The 20,480-nt window shown below is 47.7% G+C and overlaps 1 protein-coding gene across 3 annotated transcripts in view; it reads right to left on the reverse strand.

The window, feature by feature from the left end:
* The window catches only part of LOC123762232 (translation initiation factor eIF2 assembly protein), a 91,299-nt gene that overhangs the window by 46,856 nt on the left and 23,963 nt on the right, over positions 1-20,480 (reverse strand). For all 3 annotated transcript variants that reach the window (XM_045748608.2, XM_069324311.1, XM_045748607.2), the window contains exons 2-5: positions 18,769-18,943; positions 16,047-16,142; positions 8,086-8,199; positions 3,955-4,075 (exon numbers count right to left, since the gene is read on the reverse strand). In XM_045748608.2, the coding sequence (XP_045604564.2) occupies positions 3,955-4,075; positions 8,086-8,199; positions 16,047-16,142; positions 18,769-18,943 (506 nt within the window). The remainder of the gene's footprint in view (positions 1-3,954; positions 4,076-8,085; positions 8,200-16,046; positions 16,143-18,768; positions 18,944-20,480) is intronic.

Here is a 20,480-nt window from a genome sequence, read left to right on the forward strand (position 1 = left end):
CCCCTCCGGAATGCAGCAGTCTCATTCTTCGCCAGAAAAGAAGGAGAAGGCTGCAGACGAACAAAACAATCACCCCGTCCGAAGGAGCAGAAACCTCTGCGCCGGAGGAGAGCATGAAGTTCACCCACCTGACCCCCAGAGGCCAATGCCAACAGGAAAAGAGCCTTCGAAAAACAATCCAGAACCAAGGGGGGCCACAACAAACTGAGGAGAAGAAAGAAAAGAGAGCACTCTGTCCAAAGACCAGGACGGCTCAGGCGGCGTATGAGCAGGACGGAGGTGAAACAACACCCGAGACAGCTTGCGAAACGGCGCAGACGTGACATCAATACCGAATGCAAGCTGAAGCAGCTCAGCCAGCACCGCACGATATGAGGCGACAGTGTTAGGCATAAGATGACGGTCCTGGAACAACCAAGAGAGAAAGGACAACACAACCCTAACCAAAAGGGAAGCATAACGATGAAGACGGAAGAAGAACCGGAAGAACCTCCAGGAAACTTCATACTGCCGCCGAGATGAAGCCCGCAGGTGGGACACTAAAAAGGAAGCCACCTGATCACCATAGAGATGATGATAAACTCAAGTCAAAAATACCATACGCGAAGACTCGAGGAGAAGATCGAACCAGCCACGTGACGCACTGGGCCAATCTGTTGGAAGAGGTGGAGCCGCAGAAAAACCTCCGGGTTCGGACACCAACCAAGCAGCGCCTGAAACCACGGCTGGGCCGGTCACCTAGGGGCCAAGAGGACAACTCTCCCCTGGTTAATCTCTAAGCGAGTCAGGACCTGGAGCAACAGCTGAACTGGGAGAAAAGAAGTACAGGAACCCCCACCTCAACCAGTCCTGCCAAAAGGCATCGACCCCAACGGCCTCGGAGTCAGGAAAGGGCGCCACATACAGGGGAAGGCGCCGTGACCACGCCGAAGCGAAGAGGTCCACCTTGGGGCAACTGAACGTCCGGCAAAGCCAACGGAAAGAGGCAGCGTCGACCGTGCATTCTGTGGAGAGGGGAATGAAACGAGACAGGCCGTCGGTCAAGACGTTGGACACACCCCGCACGTGAATGGCCAGGAGAGCCAAACCCCGAGAACTCAGCAGACAAGCCACCCGAAGCGACCAGCCCCAAAGAGCCAAGGACCGCATCGAAACCCCCCCTGCTTCAGGCAATGAACCTCTGGGGAGCAGTCCGAATGGAGCCAGATCGTCGATCCGTGGGCGACCCGAACCCTCTGAAGCGCAAAGCACACCGCCGCGAACTCCCGTACAGTGCTGTGGACTCGACGAGCCCCTCAGAAACATGCGCAAGCGTGACCGCAGCCGGAGGAGAAACTCCGGAGGAAGAGACAAGGAAGCGGTCTGAGTGTCCCACACAAGACCGAGCCACGACCGAACCTGGGAAGGCACCAGATGGGACTTCCTCCAATTCACCAAGAACCCGAACCCGGTGAGCTGGGAAAAACCAAATCCCTGGCTAGCAGACAACTGGACCGGCTGGGAGCCCAAACCAGCCAGTCGTCATGGTAGGCCAACACACGAACATCTAAAAGACGCAGATGGGCCACGACGACCCGCATAAGATGTGTGAACATGCGAGGTGCCAGATTCAACCTGAACAGAAGACAACGAAAGTGATAACCTTGACGCCCCACAACAAAACCGAGCCAGTCCCTAAATCCCGGATGAATCGGGACATGCCAATAAGTGTCCCGGAGGTCCAGGGACACCATCCAAGAACCCGCCGAACCTGAGACAGCGTAGTCATCCGAAAGGAGGGGCAATGAACCCAGGGGTTCAGACGGGACAAGTCCAGAATGAACCTCAGGTCCGCACAGTCCCGTATTAGCACTGGAAACAGACGGGAAACCAATCTGAGCGACGATGACATTTCAACGACGACCAAGTGAACCCAATCCAAGACGACTCGATGGAGTGCAGGAGGAGAAGCCTGCCCCGCCAGCCTCAACCTCCACGAAGGAGGAGGGGCCATCCAACGCCACCGCAGGCCGAAGGAAAGGACCCAAAACGCCCACAAATCATGGGACCAGGCATGAGCGAACAGCACAAGCCTTCCCCCCACCGCCCCGTCAATAGGGCGAACCGCGAAAGGGCCGGCGCCCCTTACGAGACCCAGAGCCTGGCACAGGGCGAACACCGTGCCAACCAGCCAAAGGCGGGTCCGAAAGCGGAGCCAAGCTTGAACTTTTCCCCAGTGGCCTACCACAATGAGAGGAACCCCAAGCCCTGGCATGACCCCTCCGGGTAGGCCTGCCTAGGGACCCCCGGAGAACCAACGAGTCCGACATCGGACGGCAACTAGCCGAAGCAGCTTGAATATACTGCGCTATGGCCACAGGAGCAAAAAATAGAGGACAAAAGGGTGAAGACATCCTAAGAGCCAGGGCCCAGACCGATTCCAGTGAGGAGGCAAGCAACGCCTGTCAACACACAAGCCAGAAAGCGTAAAACTGGGCAACTGCATCCCACAAGATCAGCGCAAACAGCTTGAACAAAGCAGCCGACACGCGAGCACCCGAGCCCAAGGCACTGGACCCCGGAACAGCCCCGAGCACCCCCACATAGTCCCCAAGCCAGTCCGAAGACAGCTCCAGGAGGGAAAAGAAGAGCAAGGCTGAAGCCAAGAGGCCCCTGGCGTGCAAATCCTCAGCCACCTGCGCAGCCGAAAGGGAGGGAACCTTCACATAAAGCTGCAGAACTCCAACATCCTGGGAAATGGCAGAAGCAAACAAGCACTCATTGAGGGGCTCAAGGTCGCCCCCCTAGGAAAACCTGAACCTCAGTCGAAACCTCACGCTACTCAAGTGTGCGGGTATGACAGAAAGGATGCCAGGCCTCCAAGACAAAGACAGGACAGTCCGCCAGCCAGGACGACTCCGGAACCTCGTAACGGACCCAGAAAGAGAATGAAGTCCCAAACCTGAAAGACGACTGATCCATCAACACCAAGGCTTAATCCTGGTCACGCAGGAGATAAGCTACCTTGAGGTGCTTCCGGGGCTTAGTGTCCCCGCGGCCCGGTCGTCGACCAGGCCTCCTGGTTGCTGGACTGATCAACCAGGCTGTTAGACGCAGCTGCTCGCATCTGCTGCTAGGGTCACCTGCACCACAGACGGTTAGATGCGGGAAGCTGAAATCCTCCGGAAAGACAAAACCGCCACACCTGAGGGGACACGGAACCGAACCCAGGGAGGGGCAGACACCAAATCCAAGTCGTACGCAGAGTGTGGAAAAAGAGAACCCCACTCCTTGTAACAATAAGCCCCGCTCCAAGGGTAAAAAAACCCAGGCAGGGTCCAGCGGTGCCCAAGGCCCCCAAGTCAGCCCCTCCCTAGCCCCAGGATCCCCCTCCTTGGGAACTGGTTGCAGAGTCCCCCCAAAGCACCGGCCCCTAAAGAAGAAGCCAGCGCAGCCGAGTAAACCAAACAGAAGGGACCCACTGGTCAGACCCCTAAGTTTCGCTGCGGCAGCAGCGTGGCGATGTGACGTCATGATCGTTTGCTCGTTTCGTTTAGGGGAGTTCTATCCATTTGTTCGGCTTTTGGTAGCAATATTTTCACCAGAATAGGAGTTTGTTTTGGGATGCTTAACTTTCTGAGTGCCTGACCCGGTCAATGGCAGATATAGAATGCTTCCAACCACACGTGGGATTTTATAGGCCATCGCTCCTGTTGCCTCTTCAGAGGGGGCCAGGTTCTGGCTCGTAGTCCCTGTAGGCCCATACACATGACTGATGCCAAAGTCTGACATTAGCATATCAGCCTAGTAAGCTCCGGGGAGCCAAAGGGGCTCCCCCCAGAAATATATACTTTACATATACTGTATATAAATGTACTATATTAGTAAAGTGAAGTAAATATATGAGTACTTTTTGGATTGATCAAATGAAAAAAGTTTTTGTTTATACTGTTCAACCCATTCTTGTAGACTGACCAACTAGTTGCTTATTGCTGACAAAGCAGCGGAACTCATGAGCTGGGTTGATCTCCATCCACCCACGGAGGACCAAGCAGTAGTCAACACTTGTGTCTACCTCATTGGCATCATCACAGTCCTAAAATATTAGAGAAACAAATGATAATGAATAGTGAATAACAATGAGTAACTTGATCTCAAGACATTTCTTCTGAAAAATACAAATAATTTTCCAGGAATGATTACTGAACTGAACAATAAAATTACAGAGGAAAATTTTAAGATGAATCATTTACAATTAACTTTAAATCAAGATTCAATATTTTCAATAATAAGGAGCATATTCTTAACACAAATTAACAATTAATTAAAATAAAGAGTGAGATCATAAGATATTTACAAATATGTACATATCTTAAAATCAATGTTAAAACAAATGTACATTATATTCAAGTTCATAAATGTATGACACCCAGGCACATAGACAACACACACACACACACACACACACACTCAAGATATACACATGATCTAAAGTCAAGATGGGCTGCACGGTTTTATACTGTCTGATATATTCCCTTTGAATACACATGTAAAATTATAATTCTCAATGTTGGGAACAGGAAGACTGTACCTAGGCTTGCAGAGGTCCTCATAGGTCAACTACTAATCTTCCCCAGGATGCAACCCACAACAGTCACCACTTCTGGATACCTATTTCCTACTAGGTGAATGACGGCATTAGGTGAAAGGAAACGCCCAATCATTTCAGTCCTGCCCCAGAGATCAAACCAAGGATTCTCCTCGTGCCTCTCTGAGGGGAGGCCAGGTTTTGGCGCGTGGTCCCTGGTAGGCCTAGAACTCCATGTGCATTGACTGATGCCATGGTCTAATACATTCATATCAGCCCAGTTAGCTCTGGGGAGCCAATGGGGCTCCCCGCAGAAATTATGAACACACACAATAATAAATCAATAATCTCCAAGTTATTTTTAATTGTCTTTAAATCTGATAAGAAATGAATCCAAGATCATAGCGTAACTCATGCTGAGTGAAGGAAACTCTGAAGATTAATTACTAAAGATTCAGATATAGTAATTAGCATTCTGATTTTAATGGTTGCAGTTATTACAACTTATAATCAATTGGAGAAAACTGTTGACAGGAGAAGAGTTTCATTTCTTGTCTAGTTTATATATTAAATGGATGCTGGTAGAACCACCTATAACTAATCTCATTCACTCAACTTTTTCTACTCATTCTACCCCTTCTTCCTTTTTTACTTCGTCTACACTTCATCCCCTTTCTTTTTTACACTTTCAATTTCCCTAAACTCTCTTCTTCACTCTCACCCATTCCTCCTTACCCTTCCCTCTCCATCTCCTTCCCTCTATTGTTTATCTATTATTCCACTCCTATTCATTACAATGGTGGCAGTTTCTCTTTTCCTCTCCAGCTCCGTTTTTCTATTTTGTTTATTTTCTTCTTCGTTACCTATGATATTCTTTCTTTTCTCTGTTACAAGTCTATAGACTGGGCTAATACAGTTCGGAACATGGGTGCATACAGCTTGGGCAAAGAAGCCATCAATGCCACAGTGGAAACCCAGGCCCCTGCACCAGGTCTAGAGCCAAGCCTGGCAGACGTCCAGGCTTGGTGTGCTCCCCAACATCCTGACAGAGCCACTCTAAGTGGAGCTCCATGAGGGGGCCAGAAACTGCATGACTGAGGCAAAGTGTAAGTGCACCCGAAAGTCCTCCGCCATGAAGGCCGCCGACAGCAAAGGCACTTGCGCAAGGAGCTGTACCAAGTCCACATCCCGAGAATGAGCAGGAGCAAATGGGCAATCATTGAGTAGCACAAAAGAAGGGCTGCCTAGAAACACATTCGCCACTTCACACTACTCAAGAGCATGCGGTAATGACAAAAGTCAGTGCCAAGTCTGGAACGACCAAAAAGAGAAAGCTGTCTGCTAACCAGGACAACTCCAGGACCTCATAATGCACCTAAAAGGGAAAAGACAATCCAAACCTCAAAATTGGTAGGGTTCATCAAACAGGCAAACTCTGGATGGTGCAGGAGGTACTAAAGAGAATCTCACAAGCTACTTACAGAGGTATAAGATGAAGGAAACTTCTAGAAGGTTGGTTCCAATGGGCCTAGTGGCACACAGACACAAACACTAGAGAGAGCTGCATTCAAATCAAACTCATACAAGGAGCAACCCGTCCTCGACTCAAGTCCATTACATCCAGCGGTCAACCCCACAGATGCATTCATAAATTTTAACATGCTGTTCATTCAAAACAGGAATTTTCTCAGATATAAATTAATATTATAATATATTAACATATTGTGCATATATAGGCATAGGTTAAGTTAGGTTAGGTTAGGTTCTGTTGGCGATTATCTGTATTTGTAGTACGTGGGTAGAGCATTTACAGTGTTGTGGTTCGAACAAAATTCGTCAGTGAAGCCCTTGTTCTGGAAATGTTCGAACGTTAACAGTTGTGAGTCGTGTGTAAACCGTTTTTCATTCATAAACAGGGGGTTTGGCAGGTGTATGGAATCACTTTTGGGTCTTTGTTTGGAGGACGGGTTGCAAGGAGGGAAGGTTGTGGAAATCCCTCTCACTGAAGTAAAAGGCTCTCGTCTGAAGAAATAAAGATCCACCTGGGGTTCAAGAAAACCTAAGGTTCCTGATCCAACTCCCCCATACCCCAGAAACCAGTTATGAAGGCTCCAGGGCAGAGCCAGTGTCCACACCCACTATCCAGGATGGAAATGCTAGTCTATGCTGAATGCTGAAAAAATGCTGAAAAACAGGGGTCTAAACGAGAATTTATGAAGGGGTGGCTGGAAAGAAGGCCCAGATATTTTGGTGGGGCCAGCCGGCTTAACACCTGAATAGGAAGGAGCCACCCCTGGATATGACCAAGCCACATCACATGCTAAATCCAAACCTGACCCTGAAACACTCCAATGTTTTGGGGGGTCAAAAGCTGAGGTGAAAGATCATATAGAGGGGGAAACCACACCTGAAGGGAAAGGAAGAAGTGGTGCAGATGGAGCCAAGGTAGGAGTTCACCAACACTTCAATTTTGGGTGCCTAAACACAAGAAAGTTCAGCTACGGGGCATACAACTGAGCACACAACTAGACCGCTGCAGGTGGGCAAAATGAATCCGCAGTAGCTGCCTGATATACCCTAACTTGATTTGGAGGGTTAGATAGACGTGCCACATGGAGAGTGCACACCCCACAACTCACAGCCATAGGTGATTTTAACCTAAAAAAACAGCATGGTGGAGGCAGGACAAATTACTGTTGCCCTGCGGCATAGACAACAAACAACCCTCAAGTTCGCACGAGAGGAGAACAGGTTCAGAGGGCATATCCAATGGCCACACTGAACCCATAGGGATTTCTAGGTACTGAAGGGTAAACCAAGCAAGATGCCCAAGCACTATGGATATTTTGCCAGACCTAAAAGTAAGCCAACACAGCTTGGGCTACATGGTTGTAAAAGCTGATCTAAGCCGACCTCTCATGTATGATCTTTTTTCCATAACCTAGCATGATATGCAAGTAAGGGACACTGGCTATTAGTTTAAAGCCTCCTTCTATGTATACTGACACTACATTGGCTGTCTTTCAACTCTTTGGTAGTTCTTATGTTTCCACTGAATAGTTATATATAAAAATAAGTGCCCAGTACAAGGCTTCTGCAATTTCTTTTAGTATCCACAGACATACCTTACCTGGTCCCACGGCCTTAGTCATACCCAGCTCCAACAGGAACCACCTTATTACTTCTTAGGTTACCTCAGAGTCCTTCAATGCTGCTTGGTTTAATTCTATCCTCTTCATCTTAGGAATGTTTCCTTGCTCTATTACAGAAAGCTCCCAACTCTTCACTGTAACTATAACTGTACATTTATCCACTATGATCAATTAAGAGTATAGCTAGAGCAACAGCAAATATGTGGCCTCTATCCAAGCTGCTGGGAACACTGTAGCAGAGAAGATGCTGACAGTAACTCTCCCCACCAGTGATAATACAGAACAGTTTGGGGGGATTCTGTGGGCGAGTGTGGGAGGGGCAAGTACGAGAGGGAGCAAGGTCAAGCAAATGATCAAGTCTCAAACCTTGAACGGGGAGGTTAAGTCATGAGTGACGAAGTTGCTGCTTTTCAGGAGAAGGTAAACATCCCCGGGGGTGCAACATCTTAGAGAATTATTCAGAGCAATCCATGCAGCATCCTGCAATACAAATCATTGAATAAATATATGCAAAGTACAAGCATAAAAACTAAAAAACACAGTATAAAAGAATATAAAATCATCTGCTTTTCTACAATGGGAACCAAATATAAGTAATTACTTTTTTAGTAAATTGTTTGTAGCAATATAAAAACAGTTTACAATATATCTTATAAAAATTAGCCAGTTTTAAAATTGCGAGGGAAAGAAAATATTCTACTATATCAAAAGTGGTTACAGTCATCTGGGTGATAAAAGGAATACAGATATTCCCCTGGTAATTTTCCCATGTACGCCACACTCCTTAAACCATTAAATAACCACAGCCTCTTTCCTGCATCATCCACCATTTATACACATAAATAACCCTGCAGACAACACATGACCACAATACATACCTCATTTATCACCGAGTTGATTCCTTATACTCTATCCGTTTGTCATGGAAATATTTTCCTATTTATATAAATGAAAATCGATTACAATACTGAATGGTACAGTTAATATATATTTTTAGTGCCAATGATCAGTGCCATACTACTAGGTGAAATCAGTGGCAGAGTTCTATTGACTTACCATGGACCACGAGCCAGAACCTGGGCCCCCTCAGAGAGGCACAGGGAGTGATGGCCTATGAAAACTTTTCATTTAAAGCTTAATCATAATTGCCACCACCAGGGAAGCAGCCAGAAAGATAGGTAAATCAAAACAAACTACTGCATAGTTTAAAAACGAGACTGGAGCCTCAAAATTGTCAAAAGAACTCCCAGAATGAAAACAAACCACCAAAATTTTGTAAAACTAGCACCCGCTAGTTTGCCCCCTTCCACTATATAGTATAGCACTGCCTCCTTCCTTCATCAGTAGTATGGCACTGATCAGTGTATGATAGCTTGAGGGAACCTCCGGGGCTCCCCCAAGAAATGGTTGACAAGGCCCTCTAAATCATCATTCTTCAACCTTTTTACACCTGTGAACCGGCGAAAATAGGATAAATATTTCGTGGACCGGCTGACAGCTAAGACATTAATAAAAACCAATGTAGGCTGGTTTTAATAAAATATTATGTAAATAGTATTTTATTTATTAAATTTAATGTTATAAAATTAGACATTTTAGTTAATGCACCATCTGCTGCTACTTCTTTGTTAAATTTTTGTTATATATGTGGCTGCAGCATTGTTTCTGGGAGATAAAGCGCTGCATTAACATCCATTCAATTTCTCTGTTTAATTTTTATTACTGACATGGCTGAAAAAATCTTTTCACACAAATAGGAAGTAAAAAAAAAAAAAAAAAAAAAAACAGCTTTGAATGTAATGAAACACCATTTTTTGGGCGAGTCCCGGAGGCTCCCCAGAGCTATCCAGGCTGAATGGATATGTATAACTTTCTGGCATCAGTCAAAGTGCTTAGAGTTCTTGCCTACCGGGGACCACGAGCCAGAACCTGGCCCCCCTCAGAGAGGCACGAGGAGCAATGGCCCATAGAAACCCCCCTGTGGTTGGAAGCAGTCTATGTCTGCCATCGACTGGGATAGGCACCCAGAAGCTAGGCGCCCCAAAACAAACCCCTATTCTGGTGAAAATATTGCTACCGAAACCCGAACGAGTGGACAGAACTCCCCAAACAAAATTATGAAACTAGCATGACGTCATCATGTTGCCATGCCACCATCTGCACCCCCCCCCCCCCCCCTGCTCCCCAGGAGGGGGAAGGGAGAGACCCAGACCCTCCGCACCGGCTATCCAACTGGCAGTTCTTAGGCTGGATGTTAAGGAGGGAGGGAGGGAGGGATGCCGGGGAGCCTCCGGGACTCACCCAGAAAATGGTGTTTCATTACATTCAAAGCTGGTTTTCTGGGGAGAGCCCCGTCGGCTCCCCAGAGCTACCTCACCACAGAGAAGGAAAATAGGGAAGGATCTGGGAGGCAGACGCCACGCATCCTAAGCTAAAAAACAAAGACCCTGCAGACCCGAACCCCCAAACAGGAACGAGGGAAGAAAGGGAATGCGGACAACCAAAACGCAGGTGGAAGAGACGAAACACGCAGGTGGGAAACCAACAACCCACCAGTGCCGACACAAGCGACGATAAACGAGCGACAAAAACCTCAGACACGAAAACTCGAGGGGAAGAACAAACCAGCCCTGTACAGAGCAGGACCGATCTGCAAAAGAGGCGCGAAGCCACGGGAAGACCCATCTGACCGGAACTGAGGAAAGCAGCAGGTCTCGCCAAGGCAGTCAAAAACCATAAGAAATAGCCGCCAGGGAAACAAGGAACCCAACCCCAGCGAGCAGAAACCTCCTGTCCGGGAGGAAACCCCCCCCTTCCCAGGACCCCTGAAGGTTCAAGGCCAAACACCAAGGAGCCAGGACCCAGGCAGTGGCCAACGAGGAAAACAAGCACCACGAATGAAAGCGCAAAATGCGAATCGAAAAACAGCGACCCCGCAACCCAAAGGAGCAACATAACCAGCTCCAGCAGGGAAGAAGGACGCATGCGTCCCTGAGGCATCCATGAGGAGAACTATGCAGGATGTGAACCGCAGGAAAGCAAACACACACGTTCCGGAAAAGGAACAAAGAAAAACCATAGCCAGGACCAGAACCCAGCTACCTGTTCCAAGAAAAGGAACCAGGAAGGCAGGAGCGATGGACCGAAAGTCCACATCCCCCACAGACAGTGCAACACCGAAACCTGCAGTAAGTTACAAAGAAAAAGTGTAGGAACTCAGTACCAAAACGAACACCGGGGTAGTTCACAAGCAGGGAACTGAACATGGACAGAGGCCCACCCGAGCACCCAACATCAGGCTAGTCAATAAGCACTGACCCAGATACCCAGAAAGCACTAGGAAGCGACGTGGAGGAGGCAGACATCACCCACAAGAGCAAACGTAGATAAGACAGAGCCCAGGAGGCCCTGGAAACTGCTCAACCGTTGATCGACAGGAGAGAGGCTAGGCCAAAGAGCCAGAACTCAACCCCCGCAAGCACAACTAGACAAGCACCCCACCAAAAGTCGAGAACCAGCACCTGGCCAACCGAGGCGCCAGACATGACAATCTTACTTGCAGAGCAGTGAGATTGCTATCTCACTGCTCTGGATAGCAGGTCTATCCCCTGGATGGTCATGGGCACAAGGATAGCAGGTCTATCCTTGTGCCCAAGACGTTTGTAAGTTTGCTGCTCTTGCTGCTGTCTTTGGCAATATGTCTTGGGCTGACATTTGGGCACAGGGTTTTTGGCGGTTGAACAGGGTCCTGGCTACATGCTACCTCGTGAACGTTCCTGGGCCTAGTCGGGCCTGTGTTGCTTTGGGTCCGCGGTTGCACCCCGTTGTCTCGACTTTGAGTTGAAGAGTGGAGCACCGACCACCACCCTGGTAAGTCCCCATTTTATTCTGCTGTCTTTGGTGAAGTAGCTCCGGGGGCCGTAGGGGCTCCACCCCAGAAAACCAGCGTTGAATGTAATGAAATGCCACTTTCTGGGTGAGTTCCATAGGCTCCCCGGCAACCCTCCCTCCTTCCGGTCAGCGTTTTTTCACGTTTTTTGATATCCAGCCTCAGAACTGGCGTGGGGATTGCCGGGGCGGGGGGTCTGGGGCTCCCCCTCCCCCCCTCCCAGGGAGGGAGGAGCTGCGCAGACATGCGGTGCGGCCGTGTCGAGCAAACGAACATCATGCTTGTTTGCTCGTTTTTCTCACCTACCCGACCCCCAGAGGCCAATGCCAACCGGAAAAGAGCCATTGAAAAACAAATAGAAACCAAAGGGGCCACAAGAAAACGAGAAGAAAGAAAAGAGCACTCTGTCCAATTACCAGGACAGCTGAAGCGGTGCAAGAACAGGCCGGAGGTGAAACAAGCACAAGACAGCTTACGAACAGCGCAGAGGAAAATCCGAAAGCAAGCCGAAGCGGCTCCGTCAGCGCCGCATAAAACGAGGCGACAGTATGCGGCAAGTCGACGGCCCACAATCTCCAGCAGAAAAGCCAAGCCGACGCCAACAAGTGCAGCCACCAAAGAAGGGACAGAAGGAAAAGGAAGGACCGCCAAAACACCCTGTACTGCCGCCAAGAAGCACACAGGTGGGACACCAACAACGAAGTCACCTGACCACCAATGGACGCGAGATCCCCAAGGCAGAACGTAATCAGCACTGCCAAGGGTCACCCGAGCCTAGGAAGAGGCAGAGCTGCAGGAAGATCTCGGGTGCGACCACCAAGGAAGCAGAGCCGGAAGCCCAAGCCGGCAAGAAGGAGATGGAACATCCGCCGAACAGAAAACTCCCCCAACACAAGCAAGCTCGCCAGGGAACGGAAACCACGGGTCTGACGTGAGACACCAGAGAAGGGACATCGCAAGACCCTGAAAAAAAAAACAGGCAGGGCAAGCCAGGAAAACAGGAAAGCAAACCTGGCAACAAGATGACCAAAAGGCACAAACAAAACACACAACAGTGTGAAGAAGGAAATGATAAAAAGACTAGCAGAAACACCCCAGCACCAGCGGCCAGGACAAACAAGGTTAGGACAGAGAATCCAAGGAACATGGAAAAAACCAGGCCCGGCACAGCAAGACCGGCAAGGAAGAAAGGTCCCAAAAAAGCAAGGGAACAAAAAATCCCAACAAGGAAGGTGCCAGAAGGAGCACGGAAGGGCCAAACAAAACGCCACAACCAGACCCCTACATGCAGCCGCAGCATCACAACCGCAGCAACGCATCACCACACTCCCAGAGGAAGTGACAGGGAAGATAAAGATAAACTGGAACACGAGTGGCACGCAACAAGGGGACACAGGTGGAAACCGAGTACCCAACCGAGCCACAAGGACAGGAGAAGAAACGTGTGCAGTGCAACAGGCAATCGAAGGAACACAGTAGGCAGCCCACACCCGGGCTGACCGCATATACAGCCCCAAGTGTAGAGACAAGAGAGCCCAGGAGGCAGAGAATCCACACGTCAGGCGAACGATAGGCGAGAGGCGGAACCAAAGAGGCAGAGCCCAACCCCGCAGCATAATTAGGCGAGCTCAATGAGACGAGCATAGAACACCCTCGACACAGAAAAACGTACCACCGAACAGGCACCTCCACCAGTGCACCGTGGAACAAGGTGAAGACGGGGCCCCGAACTCAAGCATGGTGAGACAAGCATAGGAGAGGGGCAGTATGAGTTCGGGCAGGAGCCGCCTCGCATGGGCCAAGAGGCCTCCTGCAGTCACCTGTGATGCGAGGAAGGAATCGGATGGTGAGAACAAAAGTCGCCACGTATGGGCCAATAGCCCTGCAGCAGGCACCTCTTTTTTTTTTTTTTTGTATTTTGTTCTACGGTCTCAAGTACGTAGGTTTTATGGAGCCGGTCGGCCGAGTGGACAGCACGCTGGACTTGTGATCCTGTGGTCCTGGGTTCGATCCCAGGCGCCGGCGAGAAACAATGGGCAGAGTTTCTTTCACCCTATGCCCCTGTTACCTAGCAATCAAATAGGTACCTAGGTGTTAGTCAGCTGTCACAGGCTGCTTCCTGGGGGTGGAGGCCTGGTCGAGGACCGGGCCGCGAGGACACTAAAGCCCAGAAATCATCTCAAGATAACCTCAAGATAACGTATGTACACCCATTCCTACTCCCAAAAACAAAAACAGCGTCAGGACAAAGAAGATGCCAGACCACACCAACTCACCTGCAGAACATAGGCACGGAAGGGCCATGACGCAAGCCTATGAGAACGTAGCCGCCGGAGGCGGCCAGGGCGCTCATGCCAGAGAGGAGGAGGGGAGCGGCGAAGGAGGCTCCCCCACCCGAAAACGCAGGGAAAAACCTCGTGACTTCCCCACAGCGGCATTCCAGAACACCCCCAAGAGCAATGGGGCATGGACTGGAAAATGACAAGAGCAAGAGGCGAAGCCCCCGAGATAAAAAGGACGCAGAACACCAGCACGTGTGCACACCGACTGGAACCAAAACAAACTCCCATGGCGCATGCGCAGGACACTAAAAAGTAGCCCAACAGGTTGGGCTACACAGGTCCATCCTACTCCATCCAACAACAGAGCAGAAAAGTAGCTCAACGGGTCGTATCCTGAGCGAACCATTGAAGAAACAGGCCAACTCATAGAAACAGAAACCAACGTAGCCGGCCCATGTAAGGAAAACAAAGAACCAAAACGGAACCCAAGCGGGCCACCAGTAGCCCAACATGGCATCAAGTAGCCCAACCGGCAACAAGTAGCCCAACCGGCTACAAGTAGCCCAAACCGGCATGCAGAATCAGAACGGAAAGAAAATGAGCAGCGCTGAGACACAGAGAGGAGAGAAAAAGAGAAGAACTCGACACAAAGGGGGAAAGAATCAAAGGCAGAGCCCCCACCAGGTAGACAAACAAAAAGAGAAAGAAAATCCACAAGAGGACAGCGTACCCAGGCGGAACAGAGCCAGCCGCTATGATTGGTGAAGACAAGCTGCACAGTACCCTGCGCCCCACCAGTGCAAAACTGCCCCTTACCCTAAGGCGAACAACGGAGACAGAACCCCCATCACACAAAGGGTGGCCGAAAACCGAGCAGCAAACGGCCTAGCAGAAGCAGGACCCAAGGAACTTGTGGAAGGTAACCCTAAGCCCCAAGGGCAGTACTTACAGGGTACCTAGGGAAGGGAACCCTAGGCGCATGCAGCCCGAGTACTGGAGACTCACTCCTGGCTCACGCACCACCTAGAAGACAGACACCACACTCTAGGTACAGTGCTGAAACAACTATTGGAGCCGGAGCACACAACCGGTGCCTATAGCATCAGCCGAAGAACTTGGGGTGTGGATCGCCGCCGCGGTAGGAAGGGGCCCCCCTTCCCCGTCCCGGGGAGGGGGGGCAGCGCAGACAGCGGCGCGACGACGAATGACGTCATACTAGTTTGCTCGTTTTTGTTTGGAGAGTTCTATCTACTCGTTCGGCTTTTGGTTGCATTTTTCACCAGAATAGGGGTTTGTTTTGGGACACCTACCTTTCTGGGTGCCTAACTCAGTCAATAGCAGACATAGAATGCTTCCAACCACACAGGGGTTTCTATAGGCCATTGCTCCCCTTGCCTCTCTGAGGGGGTCAGGTTCTGGCTCAATGCCCGAAACGCTTTGCGTAATAGTGGCTTTAGGCATTGTATGTACTAGCTCTACCTATAAGTCAACCAGTCTTTGTAAAAATTTATTGTATGTATGTACCTTACCTAAATAAACATTTTATTTTTTTTTATTTTTTATGGTCCCCGGTAGGCCCTAGGCCCTAGAAAGTATTTTGACAGTCCCACACAAGAGGTTTTTTGGGAAACTGGAACATGCTGAAGGGGTGACAGGGAGACTGGTGCCATGGATAAAAAAATTTTAACTGCCAGACAGATGAGGGCGGTAATCAGAGCCAATGTATCAATCTGGAATTGTGTTACTAGTAGAGTACCACAGGGGTTCAGTTCTTACACATATAATGTTCAACATTTACATAAACAGTCATCTGGAAGGAACATAAAATTATATGAATATGTTTGCTAATGATGCTAAGCTATTAGGGATGATAAGAGACTTAGAAGATTGTCATGCCTTTCTAAATGACCTAAAGAAAATAAATGTGTAGAGCCCCATTGACAAATGGAATTCAGTGTGAATTGTGTACTGCATATATATACACAGTCCATTTCAATCTCATGTTATAGGAAAATGTCTCCTGTTGTTTGTACTACAAATTTTGCACTAAACCTAATATAGAGTATCTCTTATTCCACTGACAATGTCAATAACTTTCTCAAATATCTAAAGACTGGTGACTTACATATAATATGTATTCCAATATATTATCTTACCTTAGGGGAGCTCCAATTAAGTTTGGGAAAGACACTTCCACCAAGCTTTTTGATAGCATCTTTAATCTTGGCACTGTACTCCTCTAGCCTAGGAGCCTATAAACATGATAAAAGTTCATTAAAAATACATATATATAAAAAAAATGCAAAGCAACTTAACAAAATTAACAGCAAGGAAATGCAACACATTTATAATTAAGGTTTAAAGTCAATGTGAAAAGCTTTCTGAGCACAAGACAACACTCAGTCACCGATGTTGTAGGAGAGTGCCCAGAACGTTAACAAGATACCTGGCGGCCAAAACCCCTATTCAACCTCCAAAACCCCCGTTCCCAAACATCGATCCAAGACATACAGCATTACTAATGTTATCTTTTAGTCACTAATGTTTTTCCTGCCCGAAACGCTTTGCGTAATAGTGGCTTTAGGCATTGTATGTACTAGCTCTATCTATAAATCGATCAATTTTTGTAAAATCTCTTGTATGTATGTACCTTACCTGAATAAACATTTATTATTTATTTATTTACTAAAACCAGCAGCCAGAGCAGCATACTTACGCACATCATGGGCACGAGGGAAGAGAGCAGAAAGAAAAGAGAGTACCCGGTCCAAAACCAGGATGGCTCAAGCGGCACATGAGCAGGCCAAAGGTGAAAAAATGCATGGAAGAGCATGCGGAACGGAGCAGAAGTGATATTCACCCCGAATGCAAGCTGGAGCAGCTCCGCAACGGCGCATGATAAGAAGCGACATATTCGGCATGAGATGCTGGTCCTGAAAGAGCCAAGAAAGAAAGGACAAAACCCAGAAAAGGACAAACAGGACAGACACAGACAACACTCTCCAAAGGGAAAGAAAATGGCAGAAAAGCTGCCAGGAAACTTCATACTGTCGCTGAGATGAAGACTGCAGGTGGGACACTAGCAAGGAAGCCACCGGATCACCAAACGAGTGGGGATACACCCGCACAAAAAAAAAAAACTGAAGCGAAGAGCAGAAGAATGAGTTGAACCAGCAAGATAACTCACTAGCCCGACCTGCTGAAAGAGGCAGAGCCGTGGAAAGACTCCCGGGTGTCTTAGTGCTGCTTGCTCGGACACCAAGCAAACAGCACCTGAAACCAAGGCTGAGCCGGCCACAATAAGGCCAGGAGAAACACCCTTCCCTGTTAGGATTTTAGCTGAGTTTTCAACTTTCAAACAGACTTTTCAATTGGAGTTTTCAACTAGAATTTTCAACTTTCCCTGACTACTACTTAAACTCAAGAGGAATTAGTGATCCATGCCCATGCCATATAAATACTGTATATTGTTTGAGATACATTTGATATCTTAATAATATATTGTTTGAGAGAAGGGGAAAAAGAGGGAAGTGTAGGGGGAGGACAAAGGTTGGAAATTAGAGGCCCATACAGTTGTTTCAATCCTTAATACTGTAATACATTTTCTGGGAGAAGGTGGGGATGGGAAGGAATGGGGAGGATGGGGGAGGGACAAAGGGAAAGGGGGACTAAGGGGATGGGAACGAGTGGGTTCAAGGAGAAGATGGGAGAAGAGGGGTGGGAGGAGAGACTGACTATCCCAGGCATTTCCTGAAATAATCTGTTCTGAAAATTTAGTAATGATATACAGTTGTCTAGAAACTTACTACTAAGGAATATAAATTACTTGTATATTCTACTTTTTGTGGTAAACATTATAATAGTACAGTACACTTAAAGTATTTAATACTTGGCCTGACCACACAGGAAATAGTTGCTAAATATGGTATTAAATTAGGGAAATAAAGCTGATTATGGTCCTGTGGCACAGCGGTAACCATCATTGGGTCTCGGCCAAACAGTCCTGGGTTCAATTCCTGCAGTGGAACAGAAGCCTTTAGGCAATCTTTCCCCTGATGCCTCCTTTCACCTAGTAGTGGACAGTCAGTTAGAAAATGTGACATGACTTGGGATTTGGAACCATGGACAAGCATTATTCTTGCCACTTAAAAGAAGTGGACTAGTTTTGGCTAGGTAGGTAAACAAGCAGTTATAATCTCACTTGGTGCTCACTTGTTATGTCATGTGTGTTGTTGTTATAGATTCAGCTACTCGGAACAAGTTCCAAGTAGCACGGGCTATGGTGAGCTTGTAACTTACCTGGCACAGGAGCGGGGCAAATAGCACAGGCTATAGTGAGCCCGTAGTGGACTTACCTGGCACAGGAGCGGTGCCGTCGGCCTGGTCATGTGTGGATTTGGTAAGCCATTGAGTTTTTGTGGAAATACTTTTGATGATCATACTGGGCTGGACTGAACTTTAATCTAGTTGGTCCCTCACACCTTATAGAAACATGGCGGGACATTTGAAAAAGTTCTATGAAGCAGATACAAGAATTATTTCCTGCACGACTGATCACAAATTCTTGTTTCCAATACAGTGCTATTCTTACCTTCACAAAGAATGAAGATTTTTTTTTACTATAGTTAAAATCACAAGCAATAACTATACCATACGGAATCAAAATGCCTGCATAGCTCAAGACAATTTTGCTAAATATCTTGTTGGGATTAAAGGTTGTGTTACTCTTGAGAAAGTCAGTAATTGGCAAAACATTTTCAAAAAGTTGGTGGCTGTCCTGTACAGCACTATAAAAGTAATTTTTATTTAAAACTTCTCATATCACTAAAGCTGTTTGGCAAGAAGAGTTACTTGAACTACAAAAAAGCAGAATCTCACCTTGACACACGAGTCTGATAACTCGCACTGAGCCCAGTCATCAGCATCTGCTTCGTCTTCCTCCTCCTCCTTGTTTCTTTTGTAAGATGGCTCAGGCTGTGAACCTTCAGGAAGTACTAACGTCCCGTTATCTTGCATATAGGCCAGAACCTCTTGTGTGAGGGGCATTACAATGCTGGTAAATATTAGAACATCACTTTACCTTCTTGCATGTAAAAATTATAGCACTGTTTTACAACATATATTGCATAATGGATATTTACATCAGTTGTAATCTAGTTCACCAATTATCATTTTAGATATTAGCAGTGAATTTAGTCATTTTTACTCTTTTTATATTTTATGAATAAAATTTGGACATACTATATATTGAAAACTAGTAAGTTGACCCTGGTGGTTCTTGTCACTTTGTAAGATTAAATAAAAAAAGTGTTGAATATAATGCAAAACTTTTTTCTGGTGGGTTCTTGAAGACTTCTTATTGCTAGCAACGTGGATGGCTCCACCCAATTCAATCTATGTTAGGCTACTGCAAGCCCTTATAAACCTACCAGTAACAAGCAGTCAAAATCTGGCCCCCCTTCTATAGAGATACAAGGAGTAAGGAATACAGATCACCCTAATCAAGTCATCCAAAAAGATGAGCAAATCTAAACAGACAATCAGCAAGGTAAGCAAATCCTAAAAAACAAGAAAACAAAACACCGAACCAAGCGAAGGACCCTGTCATAAAGCAGCTCACTTGTTAATTACACCTGCATGTCACCAGATGGCCACATGCCTAGCTTGGCAGTCCCTCAACTTGACAGCCTCAGTCATTTAGCCAGGAGGATGAAAACTGAAGCCCCTGAAAAGGAGCAACAAAGCACCCACCATAAAAAATCAGCGTTGAACGTAATGAAATGCCATTTTCTGGGCGAGACCCGGAGGCTCCCCGGAGCTATATCGGGGTGATGTGTATATATTAGACCGTTGCAACAGTCAATCGAAGGAGTTCTAGGCCTACCGGGGACCAGAGCCAGAACCTGACCCCCCCTCAAGAGAGGCACGAGGAGCAATGGCCTAAAGACACCCCCGTGCAATTGGAAGCAGTCTTTGTCTGCCATCTACCAGGTCAGGCACCCAGAAAGGTAGGAATTCCAAAACAAATTACTGTACTGCTGATCAAATAAACTGCAAACTAAAAACCGAACTAGCAACAGAACTCCCCAATCAAAACCATGGAAACAAGTATGACGTTACCACAAACGCCGCGCATCTGTCTGTGCAGCCCCCTTCTCCCCGTGAGGGGGCTGGGGGATCTCAGACCTCCACACCGGCAACTCTCCTCAGTTCAGAAGCCGAGTATCAAAAACGTGAAAAAATAACGCTCACCAGAGAGAGGGAGGGATGCCGGGAAACCTCTGGGTCTCACCCAGAAAATGGCGTTTCATTACATTCAACACTGGGTTTCTGTGGAGAGCCCCTTTGGCTCCCTGGAGATACCTAACCAAAGATAAAGAAAAAGAGGGACTTAACCGGGAGGCGGTCGTCACTCGCTCCTCAACTCGAAGTCGAGACAACTGGCTGCAACCTGCGACCCAAGGCTACACACGTCCGAGAAGGGCCAGGAATGTTAACGAGATACCGTGCGGCCAAGACCCTGTTCAACCTCCAAAAGCCCCGTCCCCGAATGTCAGCCCAGGACATATTCCCAAAAACAGCAGCCAAAG

Source organism: Procambarus clarkii, chromosome 2, assembly GCF_040958095.1.
Source record: "Procambarus clarkii isolate CNS0578487 chromosome 2, FALCON_Pclarkii_2.0, whole genome shotgun sequence".
Classification (NCBI taxonomy): Eukaryota; Metazoa; Arthropoda; class Malacostraca; order Decapoda; family Cambaridae; genus Procambarus; species Procambarus clarkii.